General features: G+C 40.2%; 1 protein-coding gene across 1 annotated transcript; it reads right to left on the bottom strand.

Annotated features, from left to right (window-relative positions):
- Positions 1-3,650: 3,650 nt before the first annotated feature.
- mkks (MKKS centrosomal shuttling protein) lies at positions 3,651-22,473 on the bottom strand. The gene is made up of 4 exons (XM_059986218.1): positions 21,489-22,473; positions 16,872-17,053; positions 8,050-8,160; positions 3,651-7,150 (listed from the first exon to the last, which is right to left on the bottom strand). The coding sequence occupies exons 1-4, from the start codon at positions 22,471-22,473 to the stop codon at positions 6,710-6,712; spliced, it is 1,719 nt and encodes a 572-aa protein (XP_059842201.1). The 3' UTR covers positions 3,651-6,709.
- Between the last annotated feature and the right edge of the window lie 496 nt (positions 22,474-22,969).

Raw genomic sequence — 22,969 nt, 5'->3', positions numbered from 1 at the left:
TTCTTACAACATTACTCAACCATCTGATCTATCTTACTCCTATACGCCTCCTCTTCACCATCTGAAATTCTGCCAACAATGGTTGAATTATCAGCAAATTTATAGATGCGTTTTGAGCTGTGCCTAGCCACAGTTGTGGGTGTAGAAAGAGTAGAGCAGTGGGCTAAGAACACATCACATTCTTGAAGTGCACCGGTGTTGATTGTCACTGAGTTTGAGATGCTCCAATCTGCACAGGCTGTGGTCTCCTGGTGAGGAACACAAGGATCCAGTTACAGAGGTCCAGGTTTTAGAGCTTGTTAATTAGAACTGAAGGTATGATTGTGTTGAACACTGAGTCGTAATCAATAAACAGCAGCCTGACATAGGAATTACTATTATCCGGGTGATCCAAGGCTACATGGAGAGCCGGTGAGATTGCATCTTCCGCAATAAGCAAATTGCAACCTGGGTTCAGGTCCTTACTTAGGCAGTAATTGACTCTAGCCATGACTGCCCTCTTAAAGGACTTCATGACATTAGGTGTGAGTGCCACCAGGTGATTGTCATTGAGGCACAGTTCATCCTTCCCTTCTTGGCCTCTGGTACCTCTTTGAAGCAGATGGGAACTTCTGACAACAGCAGTGAGAGATTTAAGAAGTCCTTGAACACCCGTCAGTTTGTTGGCACAGGTTTTACGGGTACACCATCAAGGCCTGATATCTTATGAAGATTGAAAAATGTTCTGACATCAGCCTCTGAGACAAAGATCACAGGATGCTGTAGGGATTCACAGGTGTAGTTTTACTCTCCCCTTCAAAGAGTGCATAAAAGGCATTGAACTCATCTGGGAGTGAAACATCACAGCCACTCATGATGTTAGGTTTTGTTTTGTAGGAAATAATAGTGTGCAAACCCTGCCAGAGATTATGTACATACAATTCCATCTCTAACCTCCATCAGAATAGTTTTTATCACTCCTACCTGGACTTCTTGTATAGTTCTGGATCACTGCTCTAGAATGCCAGAGAACTGTCCCTCAGGAGGTTACGCCTCTCCTGGTTCATCCACAACTTTTGGTTTAGAAAATATTAAAATCTTGCATGTTAGTAGAAGGAATGCAAAGAAGCAAAATAAACCAAAGGACACAATACTAAAAAGGGCATTAAAACAGAGATCTGAAAGCATATATGCAAATATTAATAAGTATGGCAATGGTGGTTCAAAAACCAGGTAAATGAGATTCTATGCTTTGTAATACTAAAGTAATCACAATGAATTTTTTTAAGATGCTGGTTCAGTCACAACAGAAATTTAATTTAGCCTAGTACCCAGATCCTTAGTCTAGGACAGATGAAGACTTTAGAGATGGTGCAGATGTTCTGCAATATGATGAGGAAACATGATGGTTACTTGGATAGATCAGAGAAGACAAGATTGTCCTTCAGGCAACAAAGGATAACTGATAAAGGTATTTAAAATCATTAGGAATCTAATCAGAGCAGACTGAAACTGTTCCTATGCTCGAGATGTCAACAGCAAAAGTGAAGGTGATCAGCATAAGTCCTCAGGGGCAGGAAGGTTAGTCATTCAGTGAGTGGTTGGATTCTGAAATATATAGTCAGAAGGAGCAATGAAGGCAGATTCAATGCAGTGTCCAAGACAACTTGAATGAAAAGAAACACAAGGGTGTGAGTGTGGGTTTTGTTTAATTACTCTTACAGAGCTGAAGCAATATGTTATGATTGAGAACATTATTTTATTACATTAATTAAAGGAATGAGGGTTTTGCAGGCTGAACCAGCATCTAATTGCCCATCTCTAGTTGTCCTTGAGAAGATAGTGGTGAACCACCTTTTAAACCACACAAACCTTGAGGAGTTCCAGGATTTTGATCCAGCAGCAGTGAAGGAATGGCAATACATTTCCAGTTCAGCATGGTCTGAGGCCAGATGTTAGTGTTTCTATGCTTTTACTGTCCTTGTTCTCCTAGTTGTTAGAGGTAATGGGATTGAAAGGTGCGGTCTCAGGTGTCTTAGTAAGTTGCTACATTCCATCCTGTAGATTGTATAAACTGCCGTTACTGTGTTTTGGTGTAGTGTGAGCAAATGTTATTGGATTGGGTTCCTATGAAGCAGGCTGCTATATATGTACAGCTTCTTAATTGCTACTTAAGTTGCATTCATCCAGGCAAGTAAAGAGTATTCCATCACACTCCTAACCTGAGCTTTGTAAAAGGTTCACAGGCTTTCTTGAGTTAGGAGTTGAGTTACTTGGCACATGGTTCCTGACCTCTGGCCTGCTCTTGTAGCTATATTTAGTTAACACTTACAGAAAATTTATGAATTATAAGAGATTTCTGAAATACAGATTTCCAAACACAGATAAAATTCTTCCAAACTAAAAGAACATACCAAGAAGTTGCAGATGAATGAGTTGCCCATTGCAGAAACTGAAGAATGAATTCTAGTTCTTTTCTGTCACTCTGTCTTTCTGTTATTCTCTGTCATTTCTAACTGTTGCCAATACTTTCTAAAATGTGCATTTGGTGTTTTCAAGATATTTTCTTTGGCTCCTGGAAAGTGAATAATCATCACACTATCAGCACAGGTCTAGATATTGTCCAGGTCTTTCTGCATTTGTTTGTGGCTTGCTCCATTTCTGAGGAGCGTGGAAGGTGTAATCATCAGCAACTATCCTTACTTCTGACCTTTTGAAGAAAGGTCATTGCTGAAGCAGCTGGGCCTAGGTCATCACGATGAGGAATTGCTGCAGAGGTGTTATGTTGATGAGAGGCCTGACCTTCAACCATATGTCATCTTTGTCATGTGCTAGGTACGATGACCTGCTTGAATAGAAATGGGCCCCCTTTAAGTAGCAACTTTTAAAAAGGAATTGGTAAATCTTTGGAAAAAAAGACAACGAACAAACAAGGAAATGTGAAGAATGGGAAGAGGGCCACAGAAAAAATGGACTGAACACCCATCTTCTGTACTATGTTTTTTAAATATTTACATAAAAACAACTTCCTGTAATACCTTTTCAGTTTACTTTCTTGCTCTAATTAATAGCAGATATAAAAATGCAAGTAATCTGTCACCCAACCTATCATAATTTCAGAAGTTTTTAGTTCATTATTGTAATAACTGCTGTGCAAGTAGCATGCGTTCTACTAATGGGAACTTAATCTAAGACTCTTACTGTTTCATCTGTCTCAGATCCACATCTCATAGCAATACTTACAACACGCTGGAGGAACTCAGCAGGTTGGGCAGCATCCGTGGAAATGAACAGTCAAGCTTTTGGGCCGAGACCCTTCGTCAGGACTCATGAGTCCTGACGAAGGGTCTCAGCCCAAAATGTTATCTGTTCGTTTCCATGGATACTGCCCGAGCTGCTGAGTTGTTCCAGCATGTTGTGCGTGTTGCTTTGACCCCAGCATCTGCAGAGTATTTTGTGTTCATAACAATACTTAATTTGTGATATGCTTCATAAGAAGCATTATACCATAAAATAAAATGCAATGCAAAATTACTGTTGTATTTTTCAGCATACACTCAAATAAAGTGTAATTTAATTGTTCATTGTTCAAAAAGCTTTGCAAGTTTTACAGATATTATAAAGATTGTCCTGAGTTTTGAGAACATTCCAAATTTGGGATGAATAGTTATTTCATGATTTGTTTGAATGTGAACTGCGACAAATATCCAGGATGTTCCCTCAAATTCAGACTTACTTATCAAATATATATCAAGCATACAAAGGAATGTGTTGTTTGCATTAACAACCAACACACCTAAGGGTCTCCTGGAGGCAGCCTGCTAGGGTCGCCACACATTCCACTGCCAATGTAACATGCCCATAATGCTCAGCAGAACAACACAGAAAATATCAAATTGGAACACAATGAGCAAGAAAACAAGTCCCTTTCGTCTCCTACCCACACACACGGACTGTCCTCCAATTTCAAGGCCTTCAGGTTTCAGCCATTGTGCTATGACTTTTGATGAATATTCACGTTTTGATCTCAGTATTGAGCCCTGTACTAGTTGATGAAGGGACCCCATGGGGCAAACTACGAGCTGACTGGCCCCATACTTCCTCGTGCTTCTTACTTGCACAGGTATGCACTGACTGACCTGGGACAGCCTGATAGCCACAGGTATCCCTTCATCCTCCATGTCCACATCATTGGCCATTGAGCAAGGAGTGGAGATCTGGAACTCCAGATGTCTTTCGTCCCAAATCCACATCGTCGGCCTTTTGACCATGGAGTAGAGGTCTGGACTCCAGATATCTTTCATCACACATCCACATCACTGGCCTTTTGAGCATGGAGCAGAGGCCTTGACTCATCTCCCAGCCACGTCGCTGGCCTTTGTACGCAGAGCAGACACCCGTCTTTTCACTTCTTCACATGCCTGTCCCTAAACCTTTGACCCTTAACTCTCTTCTCTATCCACAAAACCATCCTTATGAACTTAAAAAGTCTGAGTGACAATCTCGATGGAGACCACAGATCAGTGCCATCTTGAAGCCCGAGAGGAACATGAGCTATAAATTCTTGTATTACGGCAAACAGGAAGTGCATTACAAGTATAACAATTCCTAACATGTGTTGCTATTGTGATGAAGCAAGGAGGACAATGTGGAGAATTAGCATTGGCATTGGGAGACAAACCAACTCTCTATCTCTCTCTCTCTCTCTCCCCCCAACTCTACTCAAATCAAATTCCAGAACTGAACTGATTACTTACTATACCACCGTAAGACTGTATCACCTAATCACCTGAGCTGGGGAAGCTTGGGAACCTTATTTACTCACCTACATACATGCATATACTTTGCTAACCTATTTACCTTATCTTGTTTTATATCACTTTATTCACGTAGTTACTAATAAAATAGAGTTAATAACGGAAGACTCAGACTCCAGGTGTGCCCATTTTTGCTGGTTCTTTTTAACCCGTTACAGGGTACATAACACTATTTACAAAGTTCAGGGAAGTTGCCAGCTTGGGCCATTGAATATTGTGCCAGTTCTTCACTTAGTTAAAATTTTCCTTTATTATTAGAAGTACTTGGGCATTATTGTTGTAGATACATTTTGATTGATATGTATAAAGGAGAGACAACAATTGACCACAACTTCTTACATGTTAAATCTTACACAAACTATTGCTTTTGAAAAATTCCATGATAAAGATAATTGAAAATTTAAGCAGATTACTTCATGTTTATTCAAATTTATTTTGCACCAAAAGTGGAATTTTATTAATACTAAAATACCAATAAATTGATCATCTAATCACTTTCTGGAATCCTATTAGAACACAAACGCTGCATTTCCCTTTCAAAAATAGCTGTATTTCAAATGTACTTTGTTGACAATGAAGTACTTGGAGATATTCTGATTTTATGAAAGGCACAATTACAAATGACCATTCTTTTTTAATAACATTCTAAAGCAAAAGAATATATATTTCACATCTCAGACAGAACAAGTCTTCACATTTTCCAATAATTGTGCATTGTCAAGTATGAAGTTCTTTGTTCTTAATTACAAGCCATTTGTTCAAATGTGTTGATCTCTTCCTAAGGTAATCCTTTCACAATAGATAAGTTTAAAGAGCCTTTTGGCTCTTATCTATATTATAGAACAAAGAACTAGTAATCAACAAACCATCAAAGGGATGTGTAATTCCCTAGCTGATCTGTGTTTGAACATAGTGGCTAAACTTGCTAAGAGTCAACTTTTGGATGGTTGCCCACTATTAGGTCTAAAAATATGAAAAACACAAAAGGCAATGAATAACAAAGATTGACTTTATCACAATTAAATTAAGGTAGTCAATTAAAAGACAGTTATGATTATAATTAGATTTCAGTCAACAAGCTTTGACAAGATAATTTTACATGTTGAAAGTGTAGAAAGATTTGCTAAAATCAAATTTTAAGTTTGTGAACATTATAAAATCCTTGTTAAACATAAACAAATCAACAATTAATAAGCAAAGAATTCAGATTTTTCCCAATGCATTTTTCCAACAACTTGTATGCAAAATTAGCATAGTATCTCCCACATAAGTACTCCAATTAATTTAAACCAACAATCACTGGTATGCTATTTCCAAAAATACATCTTAACTGTATGTTGTCTAGCACTTTTGCACAGTACTGTGATAATTTTATGTACTGCACTGTACTACTGCAAAAAAAATTTGTGACATGTGTGCGATGATAAACCTGATTCTGATAAGCATCTTGATTGCTGGCAGAGAGTGGGAAGGGGGCAGGGAGAGGGGAATCATGACTAGGAGAAGGGAGAGGTGAAGGAGCAGGAAGCACCAGAGAGGCTCTCTGTAATGATGAAGAAATTAATTGTTTGGAATTATATGACCTTGCCTGGTGTCTCAGGGCTGAATGTGCCTGCACCCATGCCATGCCCTGGCACTCCTTCTTTACCACCTGTTCCAGACCCCTCCAGTGTCACTCCACCCTCACCATTCCCAACATCTTTGCTCCCTCCAGATTTACAAACTCGCTCTCCACTCCACGTTGGCAAATACAGTAATGCAAAAACATGCATAATTTTTCCAGTATTTGTCCACAACTTTGTCAGAACAACGTTTTAACTCATTACAGCTATGACACTAGGTTGCAAGCTATATCTTAAGTCTGAAATTGAGTAGGATAGAAAAGAGGCTTTAATTATAGAAGGTATGCAAATTTAATTCTGATCTTGAATAACATATTGCAATTCCACTAACAAATTAGCGGTTTCTACTGCTACTTGTATAGCATTAAGTTTTGCACTGTACGAGTCCAATATTGATTGATTTGGGGAGTATTCACTAGGCTTCTCAAGCGATGTTTCTAAGCTAAATATTGTTGACTTATTACCTAAAATAGTCCAGTTCAGGTTTTGGTGTGCTGTATAAAATCCACAAGCACATCTAGAAAATACTTCAGACCAGTGAATATGCAGAGGCATATTGGGCAGGACTAACCAACGATGGCCATATTTGGCATCAATGAAGTTTTGTCCACCATCATGTTCCAATGAAGATGCAGTACGTGCAAGTGAGTGACAGAAACCATCAGCAACAACTCTGTACTCTGTTCTGGAGCAGCCCAGCTCTGCTAATTTTTCATCAGTCACATAGAGGCTCTGTGAAGAAAGTTCAGCTTAAAAAGTATTCCATGGTGTTCCATTAAATCATGGTTTACATGCATAAGTGCAACAATCATATAATTAGCAAAACTCGAACTCATTGATGATTTCTTGTCTCTCCCAGTTACATTCCACCTCTCTCCTGCCCTTCCAAATTCTCAAGGTATCTCATTGTCGGTGTGTCCCCCTTTCTCTCTGACCCACTTTATCTTCCTCTCATGATTTTCTTTCTGCATTTCTGCCTTTTCCCTTCTCTTTTTTTCTCAGTTCCTTCTTGCTCTGTGACTTTGTCAATACCCATCTGTATATCCCTGTCTGTATGTTTCCCTCCCTCACCGTCACAATTGCTCCTTCCCTTTCCATCCACTGTAACTCTCATGTGTCTCTTTCTCTCTACCTCCCTCGTTGCCTTCCTCTATTCATCCACCCCTCTTTCTCCCTCTGCTAATCACTTTACACATCCTTCTCTGCCCTTCACTGTCTGGAGACATAAGGGGAATAAACGCTGGCACCGATAACAAAAAAATTCAAACTGCTGAAGGAAATTTAGGGTCAGAGCAGAATCTGTGGGTGCAAAGGGGTCAGGTCCTAATGTAGCTACCCTATTGCCTCTACTGATGCTACCTGACAGCAGCTTGCTTTTGTTTCCATGCCACATGAACATGTGTACGAAATGGTGGTATACCATATACAGGCAGAATGGATTAGTTTAATTTGGCAGCGTGCAAGGCACAGACAACGTGTGTCAAAGAGCCTGATCCTGTTCTGTACTGTTCTATATTCTATGTATAAACCTCTTCCACTGTTTTGTATTGCAATGACAATATTATTATGAAAAAACTTTCATTAAAGGCAACAAACAGTTACCTTTAATGAACTGCAGATACAGCACAAACCTTATATTCTATGGTAGAAGCTAGATGACATTCAGTGCACCCTCCTCCAAAGAAGGCAAAAGGCTCCTTGAGCGCCAGTTTCAGGACACATTCTGCTGATCGACAGACAACCTAAAACAAACAAGTAGATAATCTTTGTAAGAGTGCATACAAATGTAATAAAGGAAATCATGATATACTTAACTGTCCTTTGTAACAACTGTCCTTTATATTATTACCACATTCAGTTAGGTATATTTGAAAAAAAATATACACTGCATCATAACTACAAATAGAAAATCACATTATATTAGAAAATGTTTAATTCAAATAATCAGCATCAGGTATAATATCACAGGCATATGTTGTGAAATAAGTTGTTTTGCTTCAGCAGTACTATATATATATATACACATACATACACACACACACACATATATATATAACTTGTTGCAATTTTTTTATCACTATGGATTATAATTTTTCCTTTTGTACATATATATACATTTAAAACAATATATAAATGAATTAAATAAGTGATGCAAAAAGAGCAGAAAAGTACCGAGGTAGTGTTCATGGATTCATTGTCTATTCAGATATCTGATGGCAGAGGGGAAGAAGCTGCTCCTGAAACATTGAGCCTATGCTTTCAGGCTCCTGTACATCCTCCTTGATGACAGCAATGAGAAGAGGGTATGTCCTGGGTGATGAGAATCCTTAAAGAAGGATGTGGCCTTTTGAGGCATCACCTTTTGAAGGTGTCTTGGGTGCTGCAGGGAATAGTGCCCGTGATGGAGCTGGCTGAGTTTATAACTTTCTGCAGCTTCTTCCAATCCTGTGCAGTGACCCCTCCATACCAGACAGCGATGAAACCAGCTAGAATGCTCTCCGTGGCACATCTGTAGAAATTTAGGAATGACCTTGGTGACACTAAAGTCAGCTGTATCAGTATTACAATGGAGTAAAGAAATTACTGAGGCATGAGAGAGGAGTTGGCCAGAATTGATTGGAAAAGAACACTGGCAGGGATGATGGCAGAGCAGCAATGGTTGGAATTTCTGGAAGCAATTCGGAAGGCACACGATATGTACACCCCAAAGGAAGAAATATTCTAAAGGCAAGATTTCACAACCATGGCTAACAAGGGAAGTCAAACCCACCATAAAAGACAAAGAGTATTGGAAAGCAGGCAACTAACATGTCACTGAGAAGGAAAGGATGGAATATGAAAGTAACTAGCCAATAATATTAAAGAGGATACCAAAAGTTTCTTCAAATACAGAAAGGGTAAAAGAAAGGCGGGAGTGGATATTGGTCTGCTGGAAAATGATGCTGAAGAGGTAGTAATGGGAGAAAAAGGAAATGGCAGGCAAATTGAATAAGTATTTTGCACCAGTCTCACTGTGGAAGACACTAGCTGTATGGTAGAGTTTCAGGTGTCAGGGGTCATGAAGTGTGTGAAATTACCTTAATTGGACAGAAGGTTCTTGGGACACTGAAAGATCAGAAGGTAGCTAAGTCAAATGGAGCAGATGGTGTCCATGTCAGGGTTCAGAAAGGGGTGGGTGAAGAGATTGTGGAGGCAGTAGTAATGATCTTTCAATAATCACTAGATTCTGGAATGGTTCTGGGAGACTGGAAAATTGCAAATGTCACTCCATGCTTCAAGAAGGGAGAGAGGCAGAAAAAGAAAAAAAATGTCTGACCTCAGAGGTCGGGAAGATGTTGGAGTCAATTGTTAAGGGTGTCGTTTCAGGGCACTTGAAGGCACATGATAAAATAGGCCATAGCATGGTTTCCTCAAGGGAGGATATAAAAGCAAGGATGTAATGTTAGGACTTTATAAAGCACCAGTGAAACCTCACTTGGAGTATTGTGAGCAGTTTTGGGCTCCTTATTTTAGAAAGGATATGCTGGAACTGGAGGGTTCAAAGGAATTCATGAAAATTATTCCAGGATTAAATGGTTTGTTTTATGAAGAGTGTTTGATGGCCCTGGGCCTGTATTCACCAGAATTCATTAGAATGAGGGGTGTCTTCATTAAAGTCTATTGAATAGTGAAAAGCCTTGATAGAGTGGATGTGGAGAGGATGTTTCTATGGCGGGAGTGTCTAAGACCAAAGGACACAGCCTCAGAATAGAGGCGCGTCGTTTTAGAATGGAGGAGGAATTTCTTTAGTTAGTGAGTGGTTAATCTGTGGAATTCGTTGCCACAGGCAGCTTTGGAGGGCAAGTCTTTATGTATATTTAAGGCAGAGGTTGATAGATTCTCGATTGGTCAGGGCAAGAAGGGATATGAGGAGGAAGATAGAAGATTGGAGCCGAGAGGAAAAATGGATCAGCCAAAATGAAATGGCAGAGCAGATTCAATGAACCAAATGGACTATTTCTGCTCCTATATCTTATGGACATTCCAATTGTTCTCAAGTTTCTAACAAAACATATCCACTGTTGTGCGAACACAACAAAATGCTGGTGGAATGCAGCAGGTCAGGCAGCATCTACAGGAAGAAGCACCGTCGACGTTTCTGGCTGAGACCCTTCGTCAGGACTAACTGAAAGGAAAGATAGTAGGAGATTTGAAAGTAGGAGGGGGAGGGGGAAATGCGAAATGATAGAAGACCGGAGGGGGTGGGGTGAAGTTGAGAGCCGGAAAGGTAATTGGCCAAAGGGATACAGAGCTGCAGAAGGGAAAGGATCATGGGACCGGAGGCCTAGGGAGAAAGAAAGGGGGAGGGGAGCACCAGAGAGAGATGGAGAACAGGCAGAGTTATGGGCAGAGAGAGAAAAAAAGAGGAGGGGGGAAAAAACTAAATATATCAGGGATGGGGTAAGAAGGGGAGGAGGGGCATTAACAGAAGTTAGAGAAATCAATGTTCATGCCATCGGGTTGAAGGCTACCCAGATGGAATATAAGGTGTTTTTCCTCCAACCTGCGTGTGGCTTCATCTTTATAGTAGAGGAGGCCATGGATAGACATATCAGAATGGGAATGGGACGTGGAATTAAAATGTGTGGCCACTGGGAGATCCTGCTTTCTCTGACGGACAGAGCATAGGTGTTCGGCGAAACGGTCTCCCAGTCTGCGTCGGGTCTCACCAATATATAAAAGGCTACACTGGGAGCACCGGACGCAGTATACCACACCAGCCGACTTACAGGTGAATTGTCGCCTCATCTGGAAGGACTGTCTGGAGCCTGAATGGCTGTGAGGGTGGAAGTGTAAGGGCAGGTGTAGCACTTGTTCTGCTTACAAGGATAAAGGAGTGATCCCTGCAGGAAGTAGAAAGAAGGGGGAGGGAAAGATGTGCTTGGTAATGGGATCCCGTTGGAGGTGGCGGAAGTTACAGAGAATTATACATTGGACCCGGAGGCTGGTGTGGTGGTAGGTGAGGATAAGGGGAACCCTATCCTGTCTGGGGTGGCGGGCGGATGGGGCGAGGACAGATGTGCAGGAAATGGGAGAGATGCGTTTGAGAGCAGAGTTGATGGTGGAAGAAGGGAAGCCCCTTTGTTTAAAAAAGGAAGCCATCTCCTTCGTCCTGGAATGAAAAGCCTCATCCTGAGAGCAGATGCGGTGGAGGCGGAAGAATTGCGAGAAAGGGGATAGCATTTTTGCAAGAGACAGGGTGGGAAGAGGAATAGTCCAGGTAGCTGTGAGAGTCTGTAGGCTTATAGTGGATATCCACTGTTGTGCCTTCTTTGTAATTGCATCAATATGTTTGGGTCAGGATAGATCCTCAGGAACATTGACACCCAGGAACTTGAAACTGTTCACTTTCCATTTCTGATCCCTTGATGAGGATTGGTGTGTGTTCCATCGACTTATCCTTCCTGAGTCCACAATCAATTCCTTGGTCTTACTGTCATTGATTCCAAGGTTGTTGGAGCGACACCTCTCAACTGGCTGGTCTATCTTGTTCCTGCACATCTCCTCGTTAACATCTGAAATTCTGCCAACAATAGTTGCGCTGTTGTCAAATTTATAGTGTTTGAGCTCTGCCAAGTCACACATTCATGGGTGCAAAGAGAGCAGAAAAGTGGAATAAGCACATATCCTTGAAATGCACCGATATTAATTCTCCACAAGACTGTGGTTGTTGGGTGAGGAAGTCAAGGATACAGTGGCAGAGGGAGGTACAGAGGCGCAGGTTTTGGAGAGTTTTGATTAAAACTGAGGGTACAGCTGTGCTGAACGCTGGTCTGTTGTCAATAAACAGCCGCCTGATATAGGTTTTACTATTGTCCAAGGCCAAGTGGAGGGTCAGTGTGATTGCATCCACTGTAGACCTATTCTGACAACAGGCAAATTGCAACAGGTCCAAATCCTTCCTTAGACAGTTGATTCCAGCCATGAGCAACCTCTCAAAGCACTTCCATCACAGTAGATGTTGGTATCACTGGGTAATAGCCATTGAGATTGCTCACCTTGCTCTTCTTGGGCACTGGAATGATGGTCACCCTTTTGAAGCAGGGTGGGAACCTCTGACTGCACTTGGGAGAGGCTGAAGAGGTCCTTGAACACTCCTACCAGTTGGTTGGCACAGGTTTTCAGAGCCCTACCAGGTAACCATCAGGGCCTGACATCCTGTAAGGGTTCAACCTCTTGAAAGATGTTCTGATGTCAGCCTCCGAGAAAAAGATTACAGGATCACTGGACGCTGCAGTGATTTGCATAGATGTTGTTTTATTATGACGTAAGTTTTGAGATTTTTAAATCATTCAATGTAAAAGTAACAAAAAAAAAGTGCTTAAGAAGCTGGTGGATCAGCAATTGCTCCTAGATGTTCTTAAATTTGTTGCGGTGCCTTTCATAATGCATGTTTAAATAGTTTGTCATATGAAGAATGTTTCATGGCTCTAGGCCTGTATTCACTGGAATTCATAAGAATAAGGAGTAACCTCATTGAAACCAATCTAATGGTGAATATCCTTGAAGGAGTGGATGTGGAGAGGATTTTTCCTATAGTACGAGAGTCTATGACCAGACGACACAGCCTCAGAATAGAGGGGCGTCCTTTTAGAACAGAGATGAAGTGGAATTTCTTTAGCCAGAGAGCAGTGAATCTGTGGAATTTGTTGCCACTAGCAGCTGTGGAGGCCAAGTTTTATATATATTTAAGACAGAACTTGATAGATTCATGATTGGTCTGGGCATGAAGCAATACGGGGGAAGGCAGGAGATTGTGGCTTAGAGGATAAATGTATCAGCCATGATGAAATGGCAGCATAGACTTGATGGGCCAAATGTCCTAATTCTGCTCCAATGTCTTATGGTTTAATCATGGGAAAATTTGCAATGAGCAATTAACCTACCAACCAGTACATTTTTGGCCTCTGGGAGGAAACTTGAGTATCTGGACCAAACCCATACTGTCACAGGAAGTATGTACAAACTTCTTACAGACAGCATCAGAATTGTACTCCGACGTCCCAAGCTGTAATCGTGTCAAACTAACCATTATGATACCGTGGTATCCTGTGATTCTCTAATTATTTCATAACATGAGAGCAGCTGTCTTATTCTCTATCCTTTGCTATTCCTCTGCCCCACTGATTTACAAATTGTTAGTTTCCACTTCATCTGATTTTTGTATGCTAAAAATTCCATTATTTATTTTACAAAGAGAATATTTTTATTCTCTTAATGTGTCATCAGATCTGAATGGTCCAAAATATTATTATAGCTTTATGCTTCTTTCTAATGGAGAATTCTCCACTGGAGATATGTTGATTGACTTTGGATACAACCATTTAAGCAAGGTTTTGTCAGCATATTACACAGAACTAAACAGACTTCCTAAAAAAAAATTATACCCAAAATTTTAAACTTTGCTACATCAATCAACAAAAGTACCGTAAATTCCGGACTACAGAGCGCACCTAATTAAAAGCCGCACGTTCTAATTTTAGAAAGAAAATCAATTTTGTACTTGTACAGGCCGCACCGGATTTTAAGCCGCAGGTGCCCCACGTTGTAATATGAGATATTTACACAGAAAGATATTACACGTGAGGATTTTTTAACTTTTAATTAAATCTGTATGGTAACATAAACAAAATACATATTGCAAATGCTTTTTTTCGAACAGTGCCTGTAACACAGCTACTTTTAAATATACATACGTATCGGTAACACACAAATTATGTTGCGTATACTTTTTTACTGAACAGTGCACGAACAACATTCCAATATCTCCTAACGACTGGTAAAATAAATATATATACTGCAAGCCTACCAGGAAAAGTTATTGATTGCCTTCTTCATCTTCCTCCTGCGCACTAAAACCATCAAAGTCCTCTTCTTCAGTGTCCGAATTGAACAACCTCAGGATCTCATCACTCACTTCAGTCTCTTCGTTGTCGCTCTCACTTGAGTGCACGCAGTCCTCTTCATCACGCAGCAGTCCAGCCTTTCGAAACCCGTTGGTGACTGTGGATGTTGTGACACGGCTCCACGCATTTAGGATCCACTGGCAGACTTGAGTTAAAGATGCTCTTCACATGCGGCCTGTTTTGGTAAAGGATTTCTCGCCGCTCGTCATCCAAGCCTCCCACTCAACGCGCAGCGCCACTTTAAATGCCCGGTTCACGCTGATGTCCAGTGGCTGCAAATACTTCGTGGTGCCCCCAGGAATCACAGCTGGAATTGAGTTTGTACTCTTGATGGCAGCTTTCACTGAATCTGTTATATGGGCCCTCATGCTGTCCATAACGAGCAATGTTTTTTTTCTGTGAAAAAATCCCCCTGGTCGCTTGGCGTAGCACTCTCTCAACCAATCCTTCATTAGACTCTCCATCATCCAACCTTTCTTATTGACTTTCACCATGATTTCTTTTGGGAATTTTTCCTTTGGCATTGTCAGCCGCTTAAAAATCACCATCGGTGGAAGCTTTAGTCCAGATGCTGTGCAGCTCAGAACACAAGTAAAATGCGTTCTCTCATGGCCACTTGTTTTCAGTGTGATGGACGAGTCACCTTTTGTATTAACAGTCCGAGTGAGAGGCAGGTCAAACGTCAAAGGTACTTCATCCATATTTATGATATCATCTGGCCCAATGGAATTCTCCGCTATCTTTGTTTGAGTGAATGTGCGGAAGTTAGCAAGTTTTTCCTCGTGGTCGGGAGGGAGCTGCTGACACAGAGTTGTGCGTACCCTGACGGACAGGCCTTTTTGTCTCATAAATCTAAAACACCACGATGGCCCACCTCTAAAATCTTCGATTTTCATTTTGGTGGTGATTGCTTTAGCCTTCAGTCTGATCTGCACGGTGGAAACACCGCGGCCGCCTGCTCTCTGTGTGTTAACCCAGTCTTCAAGAAAGTTTTCAAGTTCGGGCCATCTGCTATGATTACCTCTGAAAGCTTTTGTCATCTTTTTGCATTGACTCAGTTCTTCACGCTGGCGTCTCCACCGTCTCACCATCGATTCATTTATGCCAAGATTATGTGCAGCAGCTCGATTTCCTTCTTCAACTGCCAGATTGATCGACTTTAACTTAAGAGCTGCATCATATGCTGTTCTTCGAGTGTTTTCCATGTTGATGAGAGTGAGTACAAATGACTGATTTACAATAATTCAATTGTGAAAGTGCGCTTGATTTATCATACAATTTCATTGGACCTCTGTGAACTACTCATCAATTTTATTGGTCTACTGTTAAGAGGCAAAATGTTTTTGGCGGCATGAGAAAAAAACATGCATTAGCTGCACCGTAGTATAGGCCGCAGTGTTCAAAGCGTGGGAAAAAAGTAGCGGCTTATAGTCCGGAATTTACGGTAAATGGTTCTTTTTCCTATAGTTAGTTCTTCATAATAATAAAAATTGGCTACTGTTTTGTCGATATGAGGAGCACCTCTAAATATCTCAGGTAAGCTCAGGTAAACATTCAACATCCTACACTTTAAAAAAAATAATTTATCAGCAAATTTGAAAATTCTAATCTAGCTCATTCGCTTATTGTTAAGCGTGCAAATCAAATCACTGGGCCATGGCATTGTTCCCTGGACATTTCCCAGATCAAATAATACATTCATAAATAGTCTGAGTTTCCTTTTGTCTAACCAATTTTCTGTTCTTTTTTTTTGTGTGCCATACTCTGTCAGAACCTCGGCAACCGCTTTTTTTTCCCAAGTGGTTGTCTTGGAGAAAGATTCTGTAAGTGGTCCCCCATGTCCTTCTCACAGTGCAGTTTTGTTTCAAGGCTGAGTTGCGAGCTCAACACTCAAGCCGGCACAGATGGAAAGAGTGCCTGGGAGCAGCTCGACTGGATTCGAACTTGGGAACCTTCGCTACGGAGTCTGGCGCTGATGTCACTGCGCCACCAGCTGGCTTTCTGTTCATTACTTCTGTAAATACTCAATTTTCTTAAGCCGCTAAAACAAATGTTTTTCAAAATCAAGAAACGTAGTTCCACAGGGTGCCACACACTCTAAAGTTAATATCACAGGTCACTGATTTTTCATCAGAGAAAATTTAGAAAATTGTTTTATTTTTAACCCTAATTATGTTACTCTCAATGACAATTCAATTCAAAGACTTTCAATATATTTTTCATGCTTATATGATCCCTTTCTCTATCCTTTGCTATTCCTCTGCCCCATTGACTTACTGCTATGTTGGCTCAATTTCTCGGTTATCTTTCTAAGTTTGTTTCAAACAATTAAGAAAATAAAATACACCCCGAAAACAAAGCTGGTTTTGCAAACTGCAAAATTTGGATTCACTTTTAATTAGAAATTTAGTAATGGGTGCTCCTTGTACAAATATAGTTGCTATGAAAAGGTATGATATCATTGGAACGGAAAAATTCCATGCTGGTGTGGAAAAGATGGGGCTTACCTTTAACTCATTCAGTCCAGCTTCACTTCTATTGCAGAGTAATAAACTACATATAGGCTTGTTCTCATTTGGAATGAGATGCAGGAATTGCCTGGAACCACACTTCACAAACAACAGATTCTTAATATTGCCATAACAGCTTGGTGAAATGGGATGATAATACGAACTAATAGGCTGTGCACCTGGTAAATTCAAAGAGGGCAGAAATTACAAATTGTAGGCAATACAAGTGGACAATCACATTAAACATATTAAATTTGGGAAAAAAGTCCCACTAAACTTAGCACCACAAACTTTTTATTGTCAAACTCTTATCTTTTTGTATTAATATACAAGGCCAGAATATTTGGACTGTCTCAGAAATGTACCTCAACTTCAAAAAAAATTTCCCTGCCATAACTTAATCAACTTTATATGAGCATGTGTTTTGGACAATGTTTAAGAATATTACATTTTAATTATCAATAAAGTAATACATTTATTCTTCCTCTAATGAATTAAGTTTCAAAAAATGTTCTGAAGTTGACAGTACTCATAATACTCATGGTTAGCAATGTATAGGCTTAAATAACACACATTTGGATTGAGTAATTGCACAAACTTTGTTTTTCTAGATTTCAGAAATATACTATTTCTCCAATTTTGACAATGACCTGAATTTTGAGGGAAAATTATGTTATAACTCCTGACATATTCCCATAAAGTTGTTAGCAACTTCAGCATTTTCATATGTGAGCATGTGATTTAAGAAGTTATAATATAAGCCATTCTGCTGACTGTACTTTAATGCTCATTTCTTTGACTTCAGGATGGGACTTATGGAATATATTCACCATTTAGTGGGCAGAATTTGATTCAGGTCAAATGTTTTGGAGAGCATTTCCCCAATCTTTTTAGTGAGTCTCAAGTTACTAGCATCCAAGAGGACCAAACCTTGTCGTCATTTGGATGCTTGCGTGCCTCAGTGACCTAGAGAACTATGTTGGCTGGAGTAAGGGCTTTACGTGATGGCTTTTGGTAGGGTCACCCATACCAAACAAGTCAAAGGATAGAGGCCAGACTAAGAAAGGTCCATCAGTGCTCCAGGTTCGGGGTTCGTGAATTGTTATGGAAACAGCTATGAAGAACCCTTCTACATCTGAGTGCGATGGTATTCCTGAGTCTCCACCCGGGACTTAAATGTCTGACAGTAGTGAAAACAGAGAGGAAGCTACTGACGCGATGAAGGAAGCCTTGAACACCACCAGAGATGGAGGACCTTCATTGCTGAACTAAACACCAGTAGCATAACGGTCGGTGACACACAAGTGACTGGAAAAAGTATTTATTAATTTAGTTATATTTATTATTATTACATATTGAATACATCCTTAATAGTATTTATCACATCCTGGGAGGATAATCAAACTTAATTTCAAAGTTTTCAGAATCTGATGCAAAAAATAATGACTTGCCATTGACTGCAAATGGACTCGGCAATGGTCCCGGCAGATAGGAAAAACGCTAATGTAACTCCTTTATTTAAAAAGGGCAATAGACAGAAGGCTGGGAATTATAGGCCAGTTAGCCTAACATCTGTGGTTGACAAAACGTTGGAATCGATAATTTAACAGGGCATTTGGATAAACATAGCTTAATAGGACAAAGTCAGCATGGCTTTACAAAAGGGAAGTCATGTTTGACAAATCTGTTGGGAGTTCTTTGAGGACATAACATATAGGGTAGATACAGGGGAACCAGTGGATGTGGTGTATTTGGACTTCCAAAAGGCATTTGACAAGGTGCCACACCAGAGATTATTACTTAAAGTAAAAAATCATGGGATTGGGGATAATATTCTGGCATGGGTGGAGGATTGGCTTTCTAACAGAAAACAGAGAGTTGGGATAAATGGTTTATTCTCAGACTGGCAGTTGGTGACTAGTGGTGTTCCGCAGGGGTCGGTGTTGGGACCCCAACTCTTTACAATCTATATTAATGATTTGGAGAAAGGGACTAAGTGCAACGAATCGAAGTTTGCTGATGACACAAAGATGGGAGCGAGTGTAATGAGTGTGGAGGACATTGAAACCCTGCAAGGGGACACAGATAGGCTGAGTGATTGGGCAGACATTTGGCAGATAAAATATAATACTGACAAGTGTGAGGTCTTGCACTTTGGCAGGAAAAATAATAGAGCAAGTTATTATCTAAATGGAGAGAAACTGGAAAGTGCTTCTGTGCAAAGGGATCTGGGGGTCCTGGTGCAGGAAACACAAAAAGTTAGTATGCAAGTGCAGCAGGTGGTCAAGAAGGCCAATGGAATGCTGGCTTTTATTGCTAGGGGGATGGAGTATAAGAACAGGGAGGTCTTACTGCAGTTGTACCGGGTATTGGTGAGACCACACCTGAAGTACTGCGTGCAATTCTGGTGTCCATATTTAAGAAAGGACATACTGGCTCTCGAGACAGTGCAGAATAGGTTCACTAGGTTAATTCCGGGGATGGGCAGGTTGATATATGATGAGAGGTTGAGTAGATTGGGACTCTACTCATTGGAGTTCCGAAGAATGAGAGGCAATCTTATTGAAACATATAAGATTGTGAAGGGGCTTGATCGGGTGGATGCGGGGAGAATGTTCCCAATGATGGGTGAAACTAGGACTGGGGGCATAATCTTAAAATAAGGGGATGCCGTTCCAGGACTGAGATGAGGAGAAATTTCTTCACTCAGAGGGTAGTGGGGCTGTGGAATTTACTGCCCCAGAGAGCTGTGGAAGCTACTACACTCAATAAATTCAAAACGGAGATAGACATTTTCCAGGATAAAAATGGCATTAGGGGATACGGTGAGCAAGCAGGTAAGTGGACATGAGGCTAGGTTTAGATCAGCCATATGATCTCCTGGACCAGTTTTCGATAGCCTGGATGGGTCGGAGAGGAATTTTCCAGATTTTTTCTCCTCAATTGGCAAATCGTTTTTTATCCCCCCCGGGTGATCACATGGGTTTGGGTGGGATGAATAATAAAATAAAATGGGCGGCATGGTGCCCTGTTGGTTGGCACTGTTGCCTTGTGGGATTCGGTGAAAACTAGAGTTAAGATTGGATCAGCCATGATCTTGTTGAATGGCGGAGCAGGCTTGAGGGGCCGATTGGCCTACTCCTGCTCCTATCTCTTGTATGTTCTTATGTAAATTCTGGCTCAATGACCTATATTTAAAGTCAGTTACTATTGCTTTATAAGTAACTGAGACATCCAGTGTTGCACCCAGATGAAATCTCGAATCAGGTGAAAGCCTCATAACTTATGGTATCCATTCTTGAATTAATGTCAAGATTTTCTATTCCATCACTATTTGTACTTTTATCTATTACTTTTACCATATTTAATATTCAAGTATATGAAAAGCATTCCGGATCAGATTTTATACATATCTAGAGCAACTTCAATGGTCCAATTTAATATCAGACAACGTATACAGTATACAACCTGAAATTCTTACTTCTCACAGAAATCCACAAAACAGGAGGAAACCCCCAAAGAATGAATGACAGAAAAATGTTAGAACCTCAAAGACCTCCTCCCCTTCCATCCCCAAGCAACGGCAAGCATCAACCCACCCCCTTCACCTACCAGCCTTAGCCAAAGCATCAGCCCCCACCACCCACCATGCAAGCAATAGCAAAGCTCCCAAAGAGACCATGATGTACAGTCCACCAAAAAAACTGTCCATCTCAACACTTCGACATTCCACAGGCTCCCTCTCTCTCACTAAACATGGGAGAGAGAGAGAGAGAGAGAGGCATAATCTGCTCTAGTAATTGTAGAGGTCTACAATATATTTCCTTTGAAAGTAACATAATTCATTCCAATGTAACATTTCTATATTGGAACTGTTAGCTCAAATCATATTTCAACCCCTCTATTTCAGGGGTTGCCAACTTTTTTTTACACTCTGGGAACCGCTTCTCTATTTAGATTCATTCCTCTAACATATACACAGCTGCATAACCAACTGCCAAGAATCTCTGTGCTGGTCATGGGTGTTATGAACTACAAGTATGATTAACTTCATAATGTTGGCATGAACACATTGTCATTGGTTACAACTTAAGAATTTACGATGTAGGTTGCAGTAGATGAACTTGATAATTATCTTGTCGTGGCACTTGGGAAATATTTTAAAATATATTTATTCAGTTATACAAATATGAAATTCTCTAGACCACAACTCTGTATTGCAATTGCCTTGATAAATTTTATTTATCAAACAAGGTCATGTATGTGAATTCTCTAAAAATTACCATTTTGCACAGCTGAAATAAAAATTGCTGCATTTTCTACAGAAGTTACAGTATTTCAAAAGTACATTTACAATATCTTTGAGTCATCTTGAAGTAGTAAAAGGTTAGCTGAATGAACATTAATTTCTTAAAACTGCCACATTAGGAGGTAGATTTCCACTCACCTCCCCACACCAGTCATTCCTCAATACATCATCTCATAGCTATGTCATCTTGAGAGCTTAAGAAATGCACAATTGGGTCAACTTCTGTATGCTTTCTAAGAAACAATATGTGCATAACATCACATCTTAGCGTTAGACACTAGAACAAACGTGCACATCATTCTGACCTGTCATTTGGGCTAGTGGCTCCATTAGGGCAATTCCGAGGCGATCTTCCACTATTACATGTTGCTCCTGGAGATATTGTTTTAGAACTGGATGAATTACTTTCTGGCAGACCACAAGATGAACTTGATCACAAACAAGCTGTTCTCCCACCTTCAGCAGCTGTACAAGCGATTCATCTTCTGGGCAAAAACCCGATGCCACCTCCCAATGCCCATTCCCACTGTCAACAACATCTCCTGACATGGAGACACTGAATATTGCAATCTTAATACAACCAAATGTCAACTTTGCAGTATCAATTTTCATTGAACAAGATGCAAAGATTTCTATAAGGATTCCATGAAGTACACAGGAGTCAGTAACATTTTGTCCCTCAATAGGAACAATCAGCATCTTTCCCAAGGTTATGTTATCTCCAATTACTGAAGGAATTGTATGGAAGAATGCTTTTAACACCATTGAACTGATGTAGTCAGTTTCTTTGATGGTCAACATGCAAGTGGGTTTATTTATCACTGTGCCAACAAGTGAAAGCAACATTTTTGTGTTACTAAAATCTATTTGTATTTTGCAGCTACAATCCTCAGAACTCAGATAGCTGATGCAAATATCCAGAAGATCTTTCTGGATTTTGACTATGTGATTTGTTGGTACATTAAGTTGTTTTGCACTTTCAGTCAAATTGCAGCATAGAATTGTTGCAAATAGTCCAGAATCAGTAAATCGAGAAATGTGATTCAACATAGAAGCTATTAGCAGCTTTATCACAGGATGGGACAGAGAAAGATTACCCAAAAGGACTGAAGAGTGTGATGTGGTTATAACGTTGCCTCCAACAGCATTATGTATTAGTTTTAGTCTACCAAAAGGGCCATAACAGGATTCCACAATTCCTCTGACAACAGAAAGTGCTTGACAAAGCACATTGCTATCTAAGGGTCCAGAACTACACGTGGATGATACTTTCGGTACAATGCGGGACATTGTTCAGGTGGGGCAAAGGTTTATAGACAGAAATCTGTGTTAAAGAATGACTCTTTTATTTTTATGAGGAATCTAAAGTTTACATACAATATTTCATAGCTGATTTATAAGCATGATGCTTATATCTTTGCTGCATAGGGCAGTCATATTATTAAAGTGATGAATAATTATTAGCAATTTCTAGATGCAGATTTCCATAATAACCGAACTAGGGAATAACATCTGGACACAGATGTCCTGTATTATTTATCACCAATCTTCTTCTTAAGTTCTATATTTGATTGGGTTGATTTCTTTACAAACTTCTGCATCAAATAGGTGACTGAATGAATTCCAAATAAGGACAGTCCTGCCACGAGAAGCCAGTTTTGCCGTAACCACCTTTTATTCTTCATTCTTCAATCAGGATTTTGCAATTAAAGTACCTGTAACTGGAAAATACAGGAAGTTAAAATATTTTAATTATACAAAGTATCAAATAAGCTTTCAGCATTTA

This window comes from Hypanus sabinus, chromosome 12 (genome assembly GCF_030144855.1).
Source record: "Hypanus sabinus isolate sHypSab1 chromosome 12, sHypSab1.hap1, whole genome shotgun sequence".
In the NCBI taxonomy this organism is placed as follows: Eukaryota; Metazoa; Chordata; class Chondrichthyes; order Myliobatiformes; family Dasyatidae; genus Hypanus; species Hypanus sabinus.
The sequence above is the reverse complement of the archived record's forward strand: the minus strand, read 5'-3'. Positions and strand labels throughout refer to the sequence as shown.